The 22,154-nt window shown below is 33.4% G+C and overlaps 2 protein-coding genes across 4 annotated transcripts; both read right to left on the minus strand.

The window, feature by feature from the left end:
- Nucleotides 1–1,369: 1,369 nt before the first annotated feature.
- LOC103488073 (lysine-specific demethylase JMJ21) lies at nucleotides 1,370–12,530 on the minus strand. 3 transcript variants are annotated; one of them, XR_007819515.1, is made up of 17 exons: nucleotides 12,076–12,527; nucleotides 11,627–11,737; nucleotides 11,374–11,429; nucleotides 11,108–11,250; nucleotides 10,191–10,388; nucleotides 9,897–10,096; nucleotides 8,886–8,985; nucleotides 7,729–8,304; nucleotides 7,047–7,169; nucleotides 6,113–6,193; nucleotides 5,702–6,033; nucleotides 5,328–5,555; nucleotides 4,304–4,388; nucleotides 3,163–3,385; nucleotides 2,626–2,785; nucleotides 1,930–2,181; nucleotides 1,693–1,832 (listed from the first exon to the last, which is right to left on the minus strand). XR_007819515.1 is itself a non-coding variant. In XM_008446628.3 (16 exons), the coding sequence occupies exons 1-16, from the start codon at nucleotides 12,228–12,230 to the stop codon at nucleotides 1,694–1,696; spliced, it is 2,910 nt and encodes a 969-aa protein (XP_008444850.1). In that variant the 5' UTR covers nucleotides 12,231–12,523; the 3' UTR covers nucleotides 1,370–1,693. The 3 variants fall into 3 exon arrangements, 2 of the variants coding, with proteins under 2 accessions (XP_008444850.1, XP_008444851.1); XM_008446628.3 differs by lacking the exon at nucleotides 1,930–2,181 and having other exon boundaries at nucleotides 1,370–1,832; nucleotides 12,076–12,523; XM_008446629.3 differs by lacking the exons at nucleotides 1,693–1,832; nucleotides 1,930–2,181; nucleotides 2,626–2,785; nucleotides 3,163–3,385; nucleotides 4,304–4,388 and adding an exon at nucleotides 4,395–4,829 and having other exon boundaries at nucleotides 12,076–12,530.
- A 1,289-nt stretch (nucleotides 12,531–13,819) lies between these two features.
- Nucleotides 13,820–17,370, minus strand: LOC103488072 (phospho-2-dehydro-3-deoxyheptonate aldolase 1, chloroplastic). The gene is made up of 5 exons (XM_008446627.3): nucleotides 16,667–17,370; nucleotides 16,282–16,559; nucleotides 15,639–15,915; nucleotides 15,128–15,373; nucleotides 13,820–14,394 (listed from the first exon to the last, which is right to left on the minus strand). Exons 1-5 carry the CDS (start codon nucleotides 17,225–17,227, stop codon nucleotides 14,128–14,130), a joined length of 1,629 nt encoding a protein of 542 aa, XP_008444849.2. The 5' UTR covers nucleotides 17,228–17,370; the 3' UTR covers nucleotides 13,820–14,127.
- Nucleotides 17,371–22,154: the final 4,784 nt, after the last annotated feature.

Below are 22,154 nucleotides of genomic sequence, written 5' to 3' on the forward strand. Positions count from 1 at the left end.
CGTAATAACTTTCAAGTTGAAAGTTCGGAAATTGTTAAAATATGAACAAACAATCGAATGGATTCAAATGTTCTGACGTAAGTAAAGTTTCTTTATTTCGACTGAATTCAATTTTTCAAATGCCTTGTGTACTTCATAATTAATTAATGGTATTTTTGATCTTTGGCTTTATCGGCATATGTCAGAAATTGGAGTAATTATAGAATAATAATTAAGAATGTAGTAATATTTTTACAAATTTGCAAATATAATAAAGTTTATTGATAGACTTCTATCATGATGGACTCTTATGGTTTATGATAGATCAACATTTGCTATATGATCTACAAGTGATATACTATATTTATAATTTTTTTTTTAAATGTTGTTATATATTTTATTATTTTAAATATAATTGCTATATTTGCAACTATTTCTAGAATCTAGAGGTACGTATAAAATTTATTTTTGGGGAAGACTGTCCTTTTGGAGGTTGCCATTTTAACACAAGATAAACTTACATACATATATACTAATCATAAAATGCCTCATTATACTTTATATGGTATAACAAATTTTTTTTATCTGATTTGTAAACGGGCTTTTGCCTGATTTTAATTGAAGAAAAGAAGAAACTATAGAGCCTCTAGAATAATATATAACTTCTCTCTTTTCAAAATATGTGTATTCATGATATACACATGAAAATAATATTTCATTTAGAAGATCCCGCTATAGCCGATGCATTATGGTGATTAGTTGACAAATGCATTTCTTTTTTCTTTTTGTTTTATTGCTAGAATGGAAGATAAATTATCTTACTTGCGTATTATACTTTTAAACTAAGTGCTTCAAATTTAAGTGATCATCGATTAGTCGGAGTCAGTTTGATGAAAAACCAAAATTGAACAGTTATCGGTTTAGTAAACATTCAAATTGATCTCGGCTGTCGAAGAGTAAAAATCAGTAAGTCGGTTAACTCTTGAAATTTTTCCAAGACTTCTCTTGTTTTTCAACCAACCGACTTCGTTTTGGTCGGTCACGTCGATCTGTCTCACATATCCCTACTTTAAATCAACTCCTAAAAAATTAAATTTTGCAGAAGACTTTTCGACCAATCCACTTGCAGTAAATCTCCAACAACCACCATCATTACAACAACCAAATTATTTCACACAAAATTGAAAATAATAAAAATACCTATCATATTTGTTTTTACATGGAAACGCTTTTGAAAATGTATTGTCACGTTTTTATTTTAAGAAATTATATTAGATCATAATTAAAGTCATCCAACTAATTAACAATCTATGGATTGACTAGACTAACTTTCGATATTGCATTCATTGCAGAAAACTATTGGTTATACTGACGAGAAACTTCAAACAAATTCCAACAAACAACATATTGAATCTAAATAGATTGTTAAGACAATGGAATGTAAACATATTAGACTTGTTTTGTACAAGTAAACGGTCGCTTTACTGTTCTTCATCGAGACAAATTTACAGCATATAAATAATCTTTTTCAAAAAAAAAAAAAAAAAAACGAAAAAGAAGACAACTCCAAGATGAAAATGCTATCATATTCAGTTGTGTATCCCATACCTTATTGATGACAATTAATTATAGGCTCCGGTCATGCATCCAATCTTTGTATATATGTATCCCAGGCCAATCGTATATAACTTTAGGTCTCAAATGTTGAAAAGGATCATGTAAGACCCTTATAGCTATTTAATCCTCCCCAAACTGTTAGCTCAATTTCTTCCCAAGACTTGGCCGTTTTCAGTTCCTTCCATAGGCTGGCCATGGCACCCAAGATATCCTCGTCATGCAAGATGCAATAGCACCTACACATAAAATGACCCCCGTTACTTTAAAATTTCAAATGCAAACAAGCCACTGAAACTATTCATTGATGTCAGACAACAGATACTAAACTCCAACCTTATGAAGCATGGTCACTATATCTTAAGGCTTTGTTTTGTTTATTTCTCTCCTGTTGGTCACTATATCTTAAGGCTTTGTTTTGTTGGTGGAGCCAGCAACAATAACCATCTGCCTCTTTTACTCTCTCCTAGATTTTCGCTCAAAGATCTTATGTTTTAGAACATTAAGCAATTCAAGAAAAGGGAGGTAAAAAAGTACGCAGTGCAAGACGGAATAGACAAACACTTCAGGCCTTGCCTGTAGAGTCACCTGCCAATATGAGATCTTTTCTTTATCCAACGAACAAGTAAGCCACTAGAAACTATGTTAGACTTGATATTTACATGATCCTAAATATTCAAACCAGCTGTAGAGTTCAGTTGAAAACGAAATAATTTTTCATCAAGCAGATGGTGGCATGAAGTGGAACTTGTTAGGTACCAGATACAGGAATCCTTAACTATTGTTTTTAAGTCTACCAGGTGAGAACAGTTGAGATTTAGAAACAAGGTAACTTTTCATGATGACACCTTAACTATTATCAAACTTCCTATTTCTTTTACTTAATAAGCTGAAAAATAGGTATAACTGAATTTGGTTGTGAACATTAACAAGCTGTTGAATCCAACTCTTCAATTAAAATATCTGCAAACAACGCAAGCATGGGAGAGACAAGATCAACTTATGTGCAGTGTAAAACCATCTATGACTTACATGATGCGATATGAATGTCTGTGTAGTTTGTCGCCAGAATCAACATTTTGCGACCTTCTTGCCAGAGGAAGTTTATAGCTTTCCAGAAACCGCTGAAGAAGATTTGGGTTTCCTCTAAATACATCAAGGTATATAGGAATCAAGTCACAGATTGGGTCATCTGCAAAAGAAAAATAAATGGTATCTTCTTTTTATCATTGTCATATATACTGGAGTTGTTTTATTCTTTAATAACTTTCTAACCACTGAAGAAATTTAAAGAGGTGCCTCATTTCAAGCTTGCTTTAACGGAAAAAATATGTTAGTAAAGGCACGGAACAATCACTGTCATGAGTCTCAGAGCTTTAGGTACACCTTTGGCCCTAAGACTGACGTTATGCTTATAAAAAAGGAAAAACGTGGGATTTCAGATGCCATGATTCATGCATTAATCAAATCCAAAACGGGGAAAATGTAAATTACAAACGCATGATACTATTTCACAGCCATATTATATTAATGAACCATGTAACGTTACTGGAGAAAAGAAATCCAAACCTATAGACAAATTGCTAAAATCAAGTATGTAACTCGGACTCCAAGATTCACTCTGTTCAATGTCATTCCAGCCATTTTTAGAGCCATTGGAAGGCAGGTTATTGTCTCCAGTACTTTCACTTAAGCACGATTTAACTAAACATGGGTTCATTAGAATATTATCATCCATGATATCAGAATGAATCCATGATAAACCCATGCAGTCCTTGAGGTCATTTTCATCCTGAAATGAAATCAAAATCATCAAAAGATATACGTAGTAATACCAAATCAAAAAATGGCTCAAATCATGTTCAACTCTCGTTGGACGGTTACTCTCTTCCTGAGTTTTTTATCCCTTTACGACGATGTATGCCAATCCACTGCCCTTTTCATTTTTATTTATTCCATCGAGGATTGCTTAGTTATTGGATTATTGGTAATAGATCTGTAATTTAATGTAGGCAGAGAGGGTCATTCCCTTATGAACAAAATAATCTCAAAAGAGGACTAAAATTATGTGTCTCTATCAGGGATCAATGGTGGATGACCACAAGTGGAGACTCTTCATTATACGAGCATGGTGTAGCAAAGGTTACTGGGGTTTAGCTCTTAGGAAAAACCAACCCTCTTGAAAGAATTCAGGTCTAGGTTATCTCCTAAGCCCCTTGAAGAGTGCATTGCAACAACATAACAAAGACCACTAATGTATCTTCTTACCAAATGGGGATGGCCACATAAGGACCAAACCATCTTGGAGCATGTTCTCAAAAAACATTAATTCAAAGGAAAAGCCAAGTTCTAAATGCTAGCTACCACACGCTTTGCTGGGTTTTAATATTTTATTTTTGGCTTGAAAGAAAACACAGAATACTTTTTATGAGCTTTGAGAAGAGGATGAGTATATTGAATCTTGATTCTGATCCGTGTTTCTACCTGGATGAAGTTCCAAGTTTTGTTTTTTCTTTTTGATAATGTAACATAATCTTCAATCCAGGTCATTTGTTTTATTCAGGCCAAAACAGAGTTTATCCTTAATTTTGCTACTCTGTGTGGTGGTGGTGGTGGATATTTCATCTTCGGACACCAGATAACAGTTTGATCTTTCTATCAATACTATATTTCTTGTCCCACAAAAAAAAAAAAAAAAAGAAATGCAAACCTCAATTGTATCAAACAGCTTTGCCATGTCATCTGGTAAGTATTCATCAACTTTCTCCACCAGTGATCTGGGAATAGAACTTCCCCTGCAAAATTTAAATGAATGGTTCATGGGGGAAAATTATATCTTTTCATGGCATGTTAGAATGCTTTGTTATATAAAAGCATTCTGACATGGGCAAAGGTATGGATATAGTATAGTGGTGGCACAACCTAAACCTCAATGGGAAGAGTTTTACTACTGCTAGGCCACCAATTGTAAAAACATGTTAGAAAAACGAAAGGTACATGAGAGCTTTCTACTAGTACTTGAGCAGATACTTCTATTTCACTAATTTGAACGGATCATTCAGTGTAGTTATAAGATATTATTTACTGGGTTTCTTGGTCATGGGGAGGGGCAGAGACCGTTTTGCATCATGATTATTCTTTCTAGTAGTGTTTTGAGTGTAAAGAGGGATATTTTTCCATAGAATTGTCATAGCAACTAAGACTGTAGTCCCCCGTTTAAGCAGTCCTGACTCCACCTGGTAGTAAAAACAAGTAGTGAATTGATGAAGTCCTTGGTCAAATTGAAAACAGAAAAGAGCAGACTGATTAATAGTTATTTTAAGTAGGCAACGCTCACAGATCCTCTTTGGTTTAGTGTTCATACTCCCAGATGCAGATTTACAAAGAAATGAGATCAAAATTTATATCATATTAGAAAAGTGAAGCAGTGTTCATGACCCGTGAACACAGCTTTCAGATCTCCCATGACAACTTTGTTCTGTAGACATGAGATATTAACATCCCGAGTAAGAGAACCCAAGAGCTTCAAAATAAAAACATCTAATTGATTCTGACTCAAGTCCAAAAGCATTGAACTGGAAGGTTTAAGGAGAATTTGGTATGATCACATGTGCACCGAAATGCATAAAATATTTGACGGAGTCATCAACTTTAAATTGGCCATTTGATCAATGTCTGATCGCAGATGAATAGAAAACGTATACAAACCATTCAAGTGACATAAGGAGACATACCATTTCTTAACGTGATCTGAAATGCTCTTCCTCTTCTTATTTAAAGTTTTGATAAAAACGTCCCATTTGGGAGTAATTTTTGAGCAATCAGGAATAGCCTCCAATGTATAGCTAGCTGATGAAATTGTGCTATTAAAAGGTGGATGAGGTAAGAGATGAAGATTGCGCAATTGCTCTCCCAAAAAGGAAGCTAAGTTTAAAGCATCGTCCCATGATAAGAGATCCCTTCTGCACAATTTGATTTGAACTCGGTCAATAAAATCCTTCAATTCTCAAATGAAAAATTCCAACAATCACTAAATCCTAACTAAAGCATATCATTTAACGAAAAAAAAGATGAGAATTAGAACTTGAAAAGTAGTAGATGATCTTACAGTTGAGCAAACATCTTCCCTCTGCATCGCTTAGTAATGATGTATGGCCATATATTTATTGGTTCAGCAGAACCCATTGGTTCATGCATTGATATGCCAGCTTTTCTGAATTCAAATTGTTTCTTGCTCCATACACCAAAAGGGAAATCATTTGCCCGGTACATATCTGGAAGGAGGTTGCACTTGGCAATCACATCTGGAATTTTTTTGCCATCCCAAGGCACAATTTTATAAGCTCCATTTTCAAGGTAAAGAATCCCAGACGCTAAGACTTCAGGAATGTGATTTTTCAGTGGAGAATTCCCTTCACATAATAGATTATAGAACTCGAGCTGTGAAGTATGCAGCACAGAAGTTGAATGGATAATACATGATATTTTAGGATAAAAATGAAAGTACAGTGCCTACTACCTCAGTGCCTAAACTGTACAGTGAGGCTTCAACACCTTCTTCAATATATATCTTTACTACACGATCATCCATGAGATAAACCTAGAGAACAAGCAAAAAGTGACAAAAAACACTTAAAGGAGCTTCCTCCTCTCAGAAAACGTCATTATGCACAATAGCACAGTGTGTTGGGCTAGAAATTTATAACTCAAAAGTAAAGAGTCAAAACTAATTAGACTAGAAACACCTTTAGGTCTTATAAGTAATCATCACCACAAGAGTCCAGAAGACCGATGACCACTCATTTCTTTCGGCTGTAAATTTTATTGAGTTTCCAGCACCAGAATAGCCCTTAATGAGTGCACTTGGGTTTTACCTGACATACTTTAGCATCCCTACTTTTAAAGACAAAGGAAATTTGCATAGATCTTTGCCATTTCTGGCATATTTGGTTTCAGTTAGAACAGTCAGCAGAAATATATATATCCCTCACTGATGCAATGCTCGAGGTGTCTGAATATGTTTCTTTCATTTTAGATAAGAAACAAAATTTTCATGAAAGAAAGAAGCAGATATTTGTATTAACTGGGGTGCCTTATCATTAATTCTGACTCAACAATGTTCTCTAGTTTATTTGAGTCGTATTCCCCTGATGATTTTTTAATTATTTGGGTTGCAACTTCTTTAATTCTTAGTCATTGGGCTTAGGCATGCAAACAGAGTTCTCCATAGTAAATGTGGGTACGTTTACCATGGAGAACTCAGTGATAGATGAAAATTTACAATAGAAGTTACCAATAACTTCCATTAGTAGAATACAAACAGCCCAACCAAAAACCAAACAAGAAAATGAAGATCATTAACTCAGCCAATATGTCAACATTTCAAGGTGGTGGCAAAACAACTCAAGGAAGGGGATAGAAACTCCAAGAAGAAAAGAGTTCAGAAGACTTACAGGATTACTACCAGTGCCAACAGGAAGCCGCTCCTCATCAGTGGGAGGAGACATATCATGAAAGGCACAAATTTCTTTTAGGCATTCTAACCATTTTCCAGCATTTATAGCAAGACATGCTCCCTGAGATATTTTAAAGTAACTAATAACTTATAAGTTGTTAGGAACAAATAAAATGTTTAACTGTTTAGATATGTGATTAGTAAAAATTAAACTAGCATTAAGGTCAGAGACCTCAAGTTAAAGCTCAAAATACACACACATATATTTTAAGAAACCAAACTTTCATCGATTAAAATGAAAAGATACGCAAGGGAATATAAAAAGTATGGTTTATCCATGACATATTACAACTGGAAAGAAAAAAACCCCTTCAGATGGAGGATCTTAAAAATTTATGCCCTAGGAAAGTTGGTTTTTTTCCTTTGAACAAGAGACACCCTTATAAGAACGGTTGCTGTCCAACAAAGTTCATAATCAAGAAGCAATTCCAAAAATGAATAGAAAAGCCTCTAATAAACTAACGAGTGGGTAGGAAAGAAATATATGACACTAAAGTTGGATCTCCTACAGCTTACGTAACTAACCAAGCCAACTTATTTACAAGACAGTTTCTTATTATATGTAATAGAAAAATGATACTTATCGTTATGAATGATGGCCAGCCACAAAAGATACGTACCTTCCATATCAACTCTCTGATTGCTGGTTTCTCATACCAGAGCTTGGATAACCATTCCCTCAATTCCCGTTGTCCAATGCAATTGCCTGAGCTCCAAGGAAAATTATAGTGATCTCTTTCCTTGTCCAGAAATGAGGCCAAGAAATTTATATCATAAGAAAAACCTTGCTTCCACAAATGATAGAATTTAGAGGCACCACTTATTGCATTTTTATGAGTTGTATCATCTTCACATTTGTGCACCTTGATTCTTTTCTCTTTCCTTTCAAGATCAAAAGTACTCAAACTACTGTTATCACATGGAATATGAGTTTCAGCATCCTCCAATCCATTTCCATTAAGAGCAAGGAATCCAGCACGACAAACTCCCTTGTGACGATAACCAGGCGCCATATCGAAGCATACAAATTCGAAGTTGTTGACATTAACAAAATTCTGTGTGACAGCAATTGTTGATTCTAGATTAAGGACACAGTGCCACCAACCACTTGGAACATAGATAGTCTCTCCTGGAAGTTGGGTGCATTCGATAGGCTTATCTTCATCAGCAAGAAGGGGATAAAAGTCGAGCCACCACTATATGCACAATAGCCCAAAGTTGTCATCGGAAAACACACACACAATTACCAGCCCAAAGTGAATTGTTTAAGCTCCGCTTGGTATCCATTTTGTTTTTTAATTTCGGTTCTTGAAAATTAAGCTTATTTCCTCTTTTTTTTACAATGATTTGTATTTTCTTACGTACAAGGTGTGAAATCTTAGCCAAATTACAAAGTCAAAAACAAGATTTGAAAAGTGTTTTTTTAGTTTCAAAATTTTATTTGGTCACGAACACATAGGTAAAAAGTAGATCAAAAAGCAAAAAAAATTAGAGATGGAAGGAATATCTATGGGCTTCATTTTCAAAAACTAAAACTAAAAAGCCAAATGATTGCAAAATGTGGCCTTAATTATTTTGTTTGTTTCTTTTCTGAAAGAAAGAAAGAAAGAAAGAAAACAGAAACAAAAGCAAAAAAAAATTGTCTTTGTTTTGGGAGACAAAACAGTGATTTTATTGATGCAATGAAATATACAAAAAGGGCCCAGGGGCTTGCAACAACCAACATAAAATCAGAAATTAATACCTAAAATAAGAAAACCAACTTAGGACAGTATACCTGGAGCGAAGATGGGGTTTCAATATTGACATCACCATCTTCCTCATTGACATGGACTGTTACACCTAGAGGCACTTTTCCAGGAGGGTACAGTGCCCACCTGTTAAAAAATTGTTATACTGCTTTGTTTGGATTAATTTGTAATATAAACAAAAAAGAGAAGTAAATCATCATAAGTTTCCAGGTATACACAGATGAAGCACAATTCAGAAATTTTTAGACCATCGATCAGATATCACAATAATTGTTCTAAAACATAAGAAACTTAATTGGTGATGGATGATGTAGTTCGCTCCTGCTAAAAATGAATGAATGTTTATAACAAATTATCCTTTCTCAACACATTACTGACCAGCCATATATTCAAATCTAATGATCAGACGTTGTAGAAGACAAGAGGTCACTGCCCACTCGTAAAAACAAATCCTGGCCTATACAAATCTAAAATCCCATACAGGGAGATATTTACGTTTGATTAAGTGGAGGCCACATTATTAAGAGGAATATCAACAAGATCATCAATCAGACTATTGACACTCTTCATGCTTCAAGTCATTCTGCCACTTGAGGACTTATCCCTGACCCATGTGGCTCCATACACCATCTCCCTAAGAAACCTCTCTATCTTATGACTAATTGTCCCCTAAAACACCTCGATCAGTTTTTTGGCTCAAAAATGTGTATGCATCCCTTAAACTAAGAATAGTTTGATGGTAGAACTATTAAGCAAATATAGGAACAGAGAAAACCAAGCATCCAACTTTCACAATATAATATGACACAGTTTTCTCCAGAACAATCACATACAGAATGAACTCAACAATATATTTTCCTATAATATGATATGGCCAATAAATTCCATAACATGTATACACAGAATATATGGTCATGGGTCATGGTTTCGTCCAAAATATGAATACATAGTGCTTCTTTATAAAAATAAAATAAAAATGTTGCATTACTACAGAACCTTAGAGTTTCTCTGAAATAGCTATAGCTCAGGATTTATACCTCTTACGACCACATAAAAGGGTATTCCAGGCACTTGTAAGCGATGGATCAACATGCCAAGATGCACCAGACCTCTCAGGACCGATGATAAGCCATCTGAAGGGAGGCCGTTTATCTTTATCCAATACATCAAAAAGATCTTCTTGAAATAGATGAGGAACGTCATAATCTTTTAATAAATCTGGTGCAGCTTCCCCGAACTACACAAAGTATGGAAAAAAATGTCCTAAACTTAAATGGAGTTTAGAAAAAAGCAAAAAACGTTTATATATTATTATCATCTCCCTGAACTACCTTGTCATCAAATATATACAAGGGATCCTCATCATGCTGAAGTTCCATGTATGCCGCATAATCCTTAAATTTCATAGAGATCTTCTTAGTACTCCTTTGAGAGATTCTGAATGCAGTATCTCCATATTTTTGCGATAGATTGTCAATTGACCAAGCATGCCGAGCTGGCCAAGTATCAACCAAGCCAGAAAGTATAATCTGCCAGAAACAGCCCATGAAAATGACTTTAAACCTAAACCATAAGTCATTTTTAGATCTAAAAGGGAGAAGCACACAGTGCTGCCCATTAAAGAAAACCATTCTTGAACCTCATCATCTACGAGTTTTTTCTCTCTCTGTTCTTGAACAAAAAGAAAGTTTATGCATTCCACAAAGTGCCACCGTATTGCAACAACTCAAGTGGATAGAATAATGATTGGGGTAAAGAAAGGCCAAAAAAAACTTGTCAATCATCAGTGCAAGTATTCCTATAAAATAAAATGACTAAACTAACACAAGTCCCAACAAAGTGTGATAATGTTAAGAGTGCCCAATATCTATACGTGTTAATCTTAGACACAATACCCAAATAAGTTTCTCTGTCTCTTACTTATCATAACTTAAGTGCCAAAGACGACTACAGCATCTAGGGCTTAAAAGACAAAATGTTAGGCCAAGAACATGATTGAAATGCAAAATTAAATAACAGTTATTGTTTGAAACATACAGAAGAAGGATCATGTCAGGTTGCTATCCATCTCAGTTTAGATGAGTTAGATACCCAGCCAAGGGAAAGGGAAGAAGCTAGAAATGGAATCAATAAATTAAAGAGATTTGAGGGCCAATTGAATCGCAGGACTTTAATGATCAATTTTGTTCACAAGTAAACTGGCTACAATAAGATAGGACATGTTACGATATCAACTAAGCTAACATACTGGTTTCTTTCCATCGAACTCCTCTTGAAATTCTTCCAAAGAAAGATCATTTTTCCTTTCCACATTGCCAGCATCCAAATAAAATCCATTCAGTGTAGTATGACACCGATAAAATCTTCTGTACAAGAATATTGAATGAAAACCTGCCCATGACAAGTTGCCAATAATAAATAGAAGGCACCTCAGTGCAAAATTCCTAATATCATAGAGTAAAGAAAAATCCCCCAAAGAGAATTAAAAATTCACTCAAGCAAATTAACCATTACCATCAAACTGTAATTTCTTTCTACAAGGTTCTCCGTATCCATCAGGGACATTTTCTCTGTAGTGAAGATGAAAATGGAAAATGAGGAACAATGAGAAAGAGAATAAATTCTTCCTAGAAAATAATGCTCAATTAGAAATGAAGAAGACGAATGTTCCGAAAACAAGACAATCAAGGGACATTCCGAAAGAAACGTTTGTAAGAAAATTAGTAGAGAAAACTATCAGCAAAACTTTGTATTGCTTTAAACATACAAATGGAGTGCCGTTTCCTTCCAGGAGCCTTTGTACTGTAATGGACCTTTTGCACTATTAAGGCATAGACTCATCCAGAGTGGTTCCTCGTTGCAAAAAATGTACATAACGCTGCATTACAAAAGAAACAGATGTTAACCATTCAGAGCGCGCACACATGTATGTCTCCTAAAAAATTATGTCCAACCTAGAGAAGAACCTAATATCTGATTGCAGATTCCTCGTTCAAATATTTAGATAGTAATAAATTTCCCACACCAATTTGCATCCAAAATACCAGACTACAACGTAAATCATTCAGACCAATACATAACAGCTGGCTCTCATTTTACAGCATATGTCAAACCAACTAAGCAAAACCAAATTCAATTGGGACTGATTGCAATCAGAAATGATGCAGAGATGGAAAGGGTGCATGGATTTTAGTTCAATTGGCATAGTATATTGACCTGCTAACACAAGCAAGGCGGGAGACATCTCGAGGAGTGAGATTCTCCACGATGGCATTGATGACTTCGTCGGGAAGGATTCGGAGGTCGCCCAGAGCTTCTGGTCTGCGATCCCTGAACCCGTAAACCGCTGCCGGAGGTCCAGAATTATCCATTTGTGCTCACTTTTGGAGGGAATCAAATGTTGGCAGATCCTATGTCGAACGAGAGAACTGGGAATTGAGCCGATTTAGCATCTGAGACCTTTGCGTAAAGGTTAAGCTGACTTTGTTTGGACCGCGTTTACTGTTTATTGAGTCGCGTTCATGCCGCGTGGTCGGAGAATTTGCCCAGTCGTTTGCGCCGCGGCCAAGAAATACACCAACGAATCTGACGCGCCACCGCTGACGGCGAGTTTGCTTGACGTTATATTTTCCTTTAAATTCAAACTACAGGATAAAAGAAGAAAAAATAATAATTTTGGGAAATATCAATTTACACCGTGCGAAGTATATTATTTAAATCGTAAATTATTAATTATATCAATTTAAACTTTTAACTAATAACGATAACCTTCGAATTTTGTGAATACGTTAATTTAAATTCTCAACTATCATACACGTCTCAATTTAAATTTATAACTTTTGTAAACGTAGAGTTTAAATTGATAAATTCTTAAAAATTCAAGGTTTAAATTGATAAACTTATAAAAAATTAGTGTCTAAATTGATACAATCATGGACTAGGATTAAAAATGGTACTGACTCTCAAAGTTTAAATTTTAAATTGATATAATTACTGATTTGAGATTTAAATTGATATGAATTCCACAATTTAGAACTATAAATTGATATTTACTTAAATAATTTTAATTTTAAATTAATACAATTTTCAAAGTTTTGAAATATACGTCAATGACCCTTTGAACTAATGTTTATTTTAGTTTGCTTTCTCCATTGATATCCCTTTAAATTCTTTATTTTGCTTTGTACAACTGCACATTCAAACTCTAAACTACTAATTTCAATTTAAGTTCTATTTGTTATTTAAAATCTACTCTGTATAGCTTCTACTATTTTAATTCACTAATTTTAAAAATTTTAAAATTCTGACGAGTGCAAAACTAATTACGAAAACATTCAAAAATATTATCGCCATTGGTTTTCGACAGAAACTATTAGAGCTTTGTTTCAATACCTCTAACATTCCAAATGTTTCTATAACAACCTTAACCTCAAAAGAATCAAAATCAAAATTAGTCACAAATCATTGGAAAGTTAGGTTAATACTTTTAACTTTTAACCTTTCAATGGTTGAATAGTTATTAAAAGAAAAAGTTACAAAATGCACTTACTTTTACTATTAGTATGGTGATTTTTTTAAAATCTTATCTTGAATTAGGAAAGAAGCAATTTGAAGAAACTCATACTTACATTCCTCAGAAATTTTCATTTTCTTTCTCATCTGTCCAATTTTTTCCTTAATCAAATACATCCAAGATCTTTAGTTAAAGCATAAAATTGGATCAAACCCTCGCGATTAAGTCAAAGAATCAAACTCTCCGCTGAAGGCTTCTCAAGAAAATAATGAATCACCATTCAAAATACAAAAATTGGACTCCTCTTGGATTTCCGAGTTGATCACCTGCCTTAATGGAATTGCACTCAACCTTGCATATAGTTACACAAGCTAAACACAGTTATCAATGACCATCATCTTTGATCTAATTGACAGTTATCACAACACTGAAAACGATGAACTATAATTTAGAAAAATATAAACATTTAATTCAAAATATATAGTGATACAGGGTGAGATAAACCAACACTCAAAACTTGATAAGATGATAATGGCAGGGTCTAATTTAACCTATTTATTCAGCTCATTCACCTCTTTCCATAGGAGGGTCCCAAAGCCAAACCAATAGTTTTCAGTGTAATACAAAGTATACAACCAAAGAAAACACATAAATACCATACTTGATATTGATATAGCCAAGAGAGGAGGCAGCAGAAGGTTAAAAAAAAGACAAGGATAATATTATAAGACAAACTTTAACTCTACTTAAGCATTTTACAGGCCAAAGGAGGGAAGAGATGTCTGCAACTTGATCCTCCTCTTTCTGAATCGCTCGGCGATAATGAAGGCAAGCTCGAGGGATTGTGAAGCATTAAGCCGAGGATCACAGTGGGTGTGGTAGCGAGAGCTCAAGTCGTCGAAAGTCACAGTTCTCGACCCACCAATGCATTCAGTCACATTCTGTCCAGTCATCTCCAAATGAACTCCCCCAGCATGGCTGCCCTCTTGCTCGTGCACATCAAAAAATGCTCTCACCTCAGCCTGCCAATACAAACCTTCATATTACTAGCTTTTTTAGGACAAACATAGATTTGCAAGTTTGTTTAAAGTTTTTGTTACTGCTGTTGTTAGCTTCAAGAGTTCTTTTCCCAACTTGGATGACCCGCAATTAAATGTAAAACAAGCAACATAAAGAGTTAGGTGAAATTGTCATAATCGAAAATTTTGTTCAAAGGGTGCAACCAACTTGGTGATAGGGAAACTGAAACATACCTACCACGCCTACCAACCTACCACAATTCTTTAAGAACGTTGTTAGTTCACGAACCTATTCTTGACCACAAAAATCTTTCCTAAATCATTATATCCTAACAAATGGCCATCTCTAAGTGGACAGACTAAATACTATCTATAATACGCTCTAACTCTTCTTTCACAATGATTTCCTCGTGCCAAAGTACTTGAAAAAGAATAAGACAGCTGAATATTGCTATTTCTTGTACATCCAGGTCTAGTTCCAAACATGTTATAGGGGTAGATTTAGATATTTGGATATGAAAGTTCAATACTCTAATGGTTATGAACAGATTGAGAAACCACCATAATGGTTGGAAAACACACATGGACCGAATAAAAATCATGTCACATGGTTACAATGTGCTCATTCTATGCTAAAATTATGAAATATCATATGATTTCAGAGTAGCTCTAAGTTCTACTAATCATGCCTTTCTGTCTAGCTAAGCAGTCAAATAATAAAAGATTGATATCATACCCTGATAGCATCGAAGGGTCGGGTCTTGAGACCACAGGGGGCTTTGATGGTGTTCCCATGCATCGGATCAGAGACCCATGTGACAATTTGCCCAGACCTGCGAACAGCTCTGATCAGATGAGGAAGCTTTACTCTCATATTCTCAGCTCCCATTCTGGTGATCACTGTAATCCTTCCTGGCTTGTTATGAGGATTTAAAATCTCAATGATCTTAACTAGCTCGCTTGGATTCATCTTATCACTTACCTACACCATAAGAATCAACTTATTTAGTCAAGACGAAAACACATACTCACATGAAGAATATGATCCAATAGTGTACAAAAGGAGCTTTTTCGGAATATTGGATCATACAACATATTTCTGTTACATTCCACATTGATTTGTATAGCATGGAATAACATTGTTTTTCAAAATGCGATCTCCAGAAAACAATATAGCATCACATATCTTTGTTACAAAGTTATCAACAAAACGAAACAAATCTGGTAGCTTAATCAGATGCACTTACTTTAATCCCTATGGGATTGGCAACCCCTCTTAAGAATTCAACATGGGCACCATCCAACTGCCTGGTTCGTTCACCCACCCAAAGCATATGAGCGGAGCAATCATAGTAAAGACCAGAAGTTGAATCCAACCGTGTGAGTGACTGCTCATAAGGCAAGAGTAAGCATTCATGAGATGTCCAGAAATCGGTTGCAGTCATGATAGGATGATCAATAGTAAGTCCAGCGGCAGCCATGAATCCAAGGGCCTCATCAACTCGGTGGGCAAGTTCTTGGTACCTGAAAACACAACAATAAATGATTTAGAACAAAAGAAAGTGATAATTTATGTCAATTATATCATTGATCCTGAGTATGAATAATGATGTGCATAATCAGAAACAGAGCATCCAATTCTCCAGAAAGAATGTTAAATTTCTCTTTTCTCCAATTATTGCGAATGTATATAGATTATTGGTCGTGCACAAAGTTAAGTTAAAGATGCAGGGAGTAGAGGACATGAAAAAGACAGAATCGTCAAAAGCCTAAGAATTCTTATCAAAAGAACAAGGAAGATCAGAAGCCAGAGTTGAAGATTCATTTACTAAACGCTCTAAATTTGACCAGAATGAACTCGTTAAAGATGAGTCTGAATAAAGCAAATACCTATCTCCTTGCTCGCTGTGCTCTGCAAAATCCAAGTTCCATTGTGTGACCCTCTGCATGGCTGCATAACCACCAGTAGCAAAAGCCCTCAAAAGATTCAAAGTTGCTGCAGATTGACAGTAAGCCCGAATCAACCTTTGAGGATCTGGAATTCTCGACTTCTCATCAAACGCATCTCCATTGATATTATCGCCCCTGTAACTTGGCAGCTTTATACCATCCTTCTCTTCGAACGAGTCTGATCTCGGCTTCGCAAATTGGCCGGCCATTCTACCAACCTTAACAACCAATTTCCAGAGTCATGGATCAATTTTACCGAAACCATAGAGGAAAACAAAGCCAAAATCAAAAGAAAAATTAAACAGAGAAGCAAACGAAATGAGACCTTAATGACTGGCATTTGTCCTCCAAACATTAGAACAGCACCCATTTGAAGAAGAACCCTAAATGTATCACGAATGTTATTGCCATTAAATTCCTTAAAGCTCTCAGCACAATCCCCACCTTGTAGAAGGAAAGCATTCCCCATAGCCGCCTCTGCCAAACGCTCCTCCAAACTCCTCGCCTCTCCAGCAAAGACAAGTGGTGGAAATGCTTCCAACGTATGAAGCACCGACTGGAGCTCCTCCTGGTTCGGATACTCCGGAAGCTGATGAGCTTTCTTCGACTTCCAACTGTCGGGAGTCCATTTCTCCGAACCCAACTTCTGAGGCGTCTTCACCGTCGAATTCGTCACAGCCGAAACAGACGATGCAGCCGATTTCTTCTCCACCGGTGGATCAGAAACCACGGGTTTGTTGGCAGACTCAGAAGCTTGAGCGACTATCCGTATGGGCTTTTGATCGTTGGAATAGAGAGAACAATGGTGAAGCTTAGAGGAAGGAAGAAGGCCCTGAGACCCAACAAAAGATTTGGTGGGAATGAGGGAAGTGGAGGAAATCGCCATTGTTGAGTTAGCTTGTTGGATTTCCGTGGCCGTTCTTCGCTGCAATGGAAAACAGAGCAGATATGGATTTATATAGAGACGCCATTGTAGGCTTGGAAGTCGAGGGAGGGAGAAGCCACGCTTCAATTTATTTATTATTTATTTAATAGAAGAACAAAACAAAAAAAAAAAAATTAGACGCCGTGTGGAGAAGAAGAGACGGAACAAACAAAAAAAAAAAAAAAAAACAAGAAGAAGAAGAAAATGGAATTTTGTAATTTAGTAGTTGGTCTCCTGATTTCTTTAAACTAACAATGTAATTTTAAGCACATCATTTAATTTTTCAATCCATACAAATTTGGTTCTTTTTAGACCTTCGGTAGCTAGAGATTACCTTCTAGTAATTTTTCAAATATTTCTAACCTTGTACCAAATAAATTTGGTTATGTTTATAAATATTATATCCAACTCTTGTCTAATTTTATATCAAATTTTTATTGGACGGTAAGAATCTAATATTGTATTTACCAAAATAACCAAAATCGAAAGGAAAAAATAAAATATATGGGTGGATATAGGATTTTGGAAGATTTGAAATCAATTTTTTTTTTTTTAAGAGGTTGAATGGAATTTTCTGTTCATACTTTTTTGTGAAAAGAAATGGTGGTAGTTGGGGGATGTTTTTGTAAACTGCTACCAACTCCCAAATTATCCCATAAGTAAATGTTTGTTCCTAAAAAGGAAATATAGACATATAATTAAAATGAACAATGAGTAAATGATTTTTTTTTTTTATATTGTCAAACCATATTTTTGTATTTCCAATATATGATTATTATATTGGCAAAGTATATTGAAAATTGGATAGATACAAATATTATTATATTGGCAAAGAAAATACTAAAGCATAAACATTTTATCTACATATATATGAAATTTGAAATTTCAGTAATTTATCGTGGGAACAAATTTAAAGTTGATCTCAAATTACAGAGATTAAATTAAAAACTTGAAATTTCAGACTTGATTTGACATTTTTAAAGGTCCATATGCTATAGAAATTATAAGTATTCTTATTCTTACTGATAGAAATAGTAAAGTGAAGGATTAAATTGTAAATTAGATTAAAAGATTTAGCACCAATATAATTGTAATTAGTCTGATATCTCTTTCATAAACACCCTTAAGTAAGATCTACAACTTAGTTTTTCTAAATATAAATAACTTATAGTACTAAGATCTGATAAACTTATCATTAATAGAGAATAGTAGCCATTTATTTATTATCAAAATCTATTTTTTTTAAAACTTTCATGAATATAAACAAACATGGAATGGTCCGCTAACAAAGTTCATAAAATTAACCATTTTTTAAAATATTTCAAGTTTGTCCTTCCATATTTATTCTATTCTTTCCAATTTCTTTCGGCGATTTCTTCCATCAGTCTTCCTGGCGATTTCTTTCCTATAGTATTTTTTTTCTTTCTATGGTCTTTCTTATTTTCTGATTCTTTTACGTGTTTAATATTTTTCATCGTAATTCTTCTTTTTATTTTTTTCGTTGTGATTTGTTTCATTGTATTTCTTATTTTCATCTATTTTTACATCATTTAAATTTGGTCGTATACAAAAATCGTAAAAAAAAAAATAGTAAAATATAAAAGATCGTGTATAAAGAATTTTGAAAAAAAATCATTTAAATTGGAATAACCAAATATAAACGATTGTGTAAAAAGTAAACAATCCAATAAAAAAAAAACGAATCATTTAGATTAGGGTAGTCAAATGTAAACGTAAAAAATAGAAATCTAAACAATCGTGTACCAAATTTTGAAGAAAAAAAAATCATTTAAATTTGGGTCCCGCACTAAACAATAGTATAACAAAATTAAACGATCGTGTAATAAAATTAAACGATATAATTGAAAAAATAAATTATAGTCATATCTAAACAATCGCAAATATATTAAGTCTGCTGTTAACAATGCAGTGACTATGAATTTTTTCCATTTTCGAAATTGTACAAATAGTGTGGGGGTTTGTTATAATTTTTTGGAAATACCCATATTTTGTGTGTATTATAAATATTGTCAAGAGGATTATAAAAATAAAAAGGTGAAAAGTAGGAGAGAAAGAAGAGAAAAATGAATAATAAAAATAGAAAAAGGTGGGGGCGAGGAAAGAGAAAAACGGAAGAGGTGGGGTCAGGAGTTTGAGTCCACCTCACCAACCGAGCTCACCAACCGCTCCAACATGGCACCGCTGTTGTTTGCTTTTTAATTATATTTAATTTTAAAAATAGTAGTTAAATAATAAATAAATAAATAAAAACATATTTAAAGTCGTTTATTAATGATGTGGATGTTTCAATGAAATCTATATACATGCCACGTGGACTGGTGGAGTAGTAGGGCTAAATGAAATTATTAAGTCCAAGGGAAAAGTGGAATCCACGTATATGCCACATGCTTCATCCTTCATACTTCATACTTCATACTTCATACTTCATACTTCCTAATAATAATAATATAACCACAATCTAATTCTATCTCTTATTTAATATAAGATTTTAAACAAAGTCCCTTTTCTTTCTTTTTTTTTTAATCAATTTTTTTGGTGTGTGTGGTTAAGTACCACATCTACCTTTGCCTTTGTGGCTTCCATATCGTAATTTTATACCTATTTTTTCTTAATAAATTTATTAGTTCAATTATGATAAATCAAAATTTGTAGTCTATCATCCATAAATTATGATATTTTGTTAAATTTGTAAATATTTTAAAAAATATTGTCGTTTAAAATTATTTTTTCGAATTTAATTGTGGCCATATAATTTGTTCTACTAGCATGTTCTTTACAAGGAATCATTTAGTTTTTACTTTTTATATACAAAATTAGTAAATCAAACACATTCATTTACCTTCCAATCCAATAATTAATTACCTTCCAAAGTTCATAAAATTAATATTTTTTTTTTCTCGAGTGGTGGAGGTGTTCTTGCTGGCTATGGAAAGATTAGGTTCAAAATTTCAACAAAATTTAAATTTTGAATTGAATAAGGGAGGATGATAAAACAAATTATAATTCAACACTTCGAAAACTTTTAAATTATACACACACTTTTATCAAAAAAGAACCATCACTTTGCTTTTCATATAAGATGGTTTACTTAACTTCAGACAACATCTAGTATTTAGTACACAAATAATTTTAAAAAGACAAAGGAAAAAGGGAACTCCACAGAAATAATTGAAGTAAATTCACATGCTATATGTGTGCATCTTTTAAGAGGTAATTAGCACAATGAATATAACGTCGAATGACACGTGTCCACAATACTAAGACCAACCTCGAACTTCGATATTTATGGAGGTTTTAGTTATAATAGTTGATAGTTTCAGTTCTATGAAATTAACTACGATATGATTATTTTAAGTTTCTTATTGTTATCTTAGATTTGTTTCAATATAGTTTGCATCCCAAATATAGATTATTATTATAATATGTACGCTAAATACAAACTATTGTTGCCCAGGACTAAAATTAAAAGAGAAAAAAAAGAAGAAGAAGAAAGTGGAGTGCTCCATGGAAGTAAAATATGAATAAGGGTGGAGTTGTCATATATTGTCCAAGACATCCAAAAACGTTGGATCTGTCGTACAATCCTCACATGCCAAAATACCCTTCTATTATTTCCCCACTACAAATATCTATATTTCTTTAAAATTATATTTCAATTTACTTCAATCACACAATAGATAAATTAAAAGAAAAAAAAAACTATTTTTAAATAACAGTAAAACAATCCAGAATATTAACAAAATATCAATCTATCTACGATGAACCAAGATAGACCACTATAGGTATATCATGATAAATGCGATCGAACGTAATCAAACTAACTTGTAAATTATTCTAAGTGCATGTTAAAGAGTAAAGAAGAAAAAAAACTTAATTAAATCTTACATAGGTTTCAAATATATTTTAATATTAACTTTTAAAAGGGGAATGTTAATGAGTAGAAAACAAATAACGAAATTATTGTACAATCAATCAAGGAAAAATAATTTTAAAATTTAAGTTTTACTTCTTAGGCTTTGAAAAGTTGGTTTATAAATTTCAAAATTTACACCTTTTCAAAAATCAAGTGTAGTTGGTTCTCTTGTTGGCTTTTTTACATTTGGAAAATAGTTTGTTTTTCTATTATTATTTTTGAAAAAAAAACCCTATTAATTAAAAAAAGTTGTAATAAATCAAGATTAACTATTTTTTTTTCATATTTGTTCAACTTAATTTTAACCCTCATTTTATAACCATTTAAAATGAATGAATGGACACTGAAAAATTAAGGTTAGAAGTCTTGAAACCCAGGAACTCAAACTCAAAGTGAAATGTAAACCAAAAAGTTGAAAATTTATTTTTCCCATCCATCCATCAAATATTAACTAATAAAAAAATCGATCGAGGAACTATTGTTATTGTTTTTCTTAGAAGCGATAAACTATTACTTAAGATATAAGAAAATTAAAAAACGTTCATACCAAAATGTCTATAGGAATAATTAGAATTTTCTAACGTTCTTTTTATCTGAAATTAATTTAAAATATATGTTATTTTTGGTGAGTGAGTGTGGAAATGAGATGTTCAAGAAACAGAAAAGTATCTCCATGTAGTAAGATCGTAAAGCAAAATTACCTTTTGAAATTTAATCTCGAAAATATGGTTTCAACAGTTTAGTCTCTTTATTTAGACATTTTTCGACCTTATTTAATCTCTAAAATCTGATTACTAACATTTACGGGAGAGAAGAGTGTCTATTGTGCATCTAAAATATTCAAAGTTTCCAATAATAAACTTATCCATCACATAAAGAATTGGATTTTAAGTAGACACATACTATAACTTTTCCTTTTTAATGTTTTAAAAACCTATTTAAAATAAAATCAAA

This window comes from Cucumis melo, chromosome 3, assembly GCF_025177605.1.
Source record: "Cucumis melo cultivar AY chromosome 3, USDA_Cmelo_AY_1.0, whole genome shotgun sequence".
Taxonomy (NCBI): Eukaryota; Viridiplantae; Streptophyta; class Magnoliopsida; order Cucurbitales; family Cucurbitaceae; genus Cucumis; species Cucumis melo.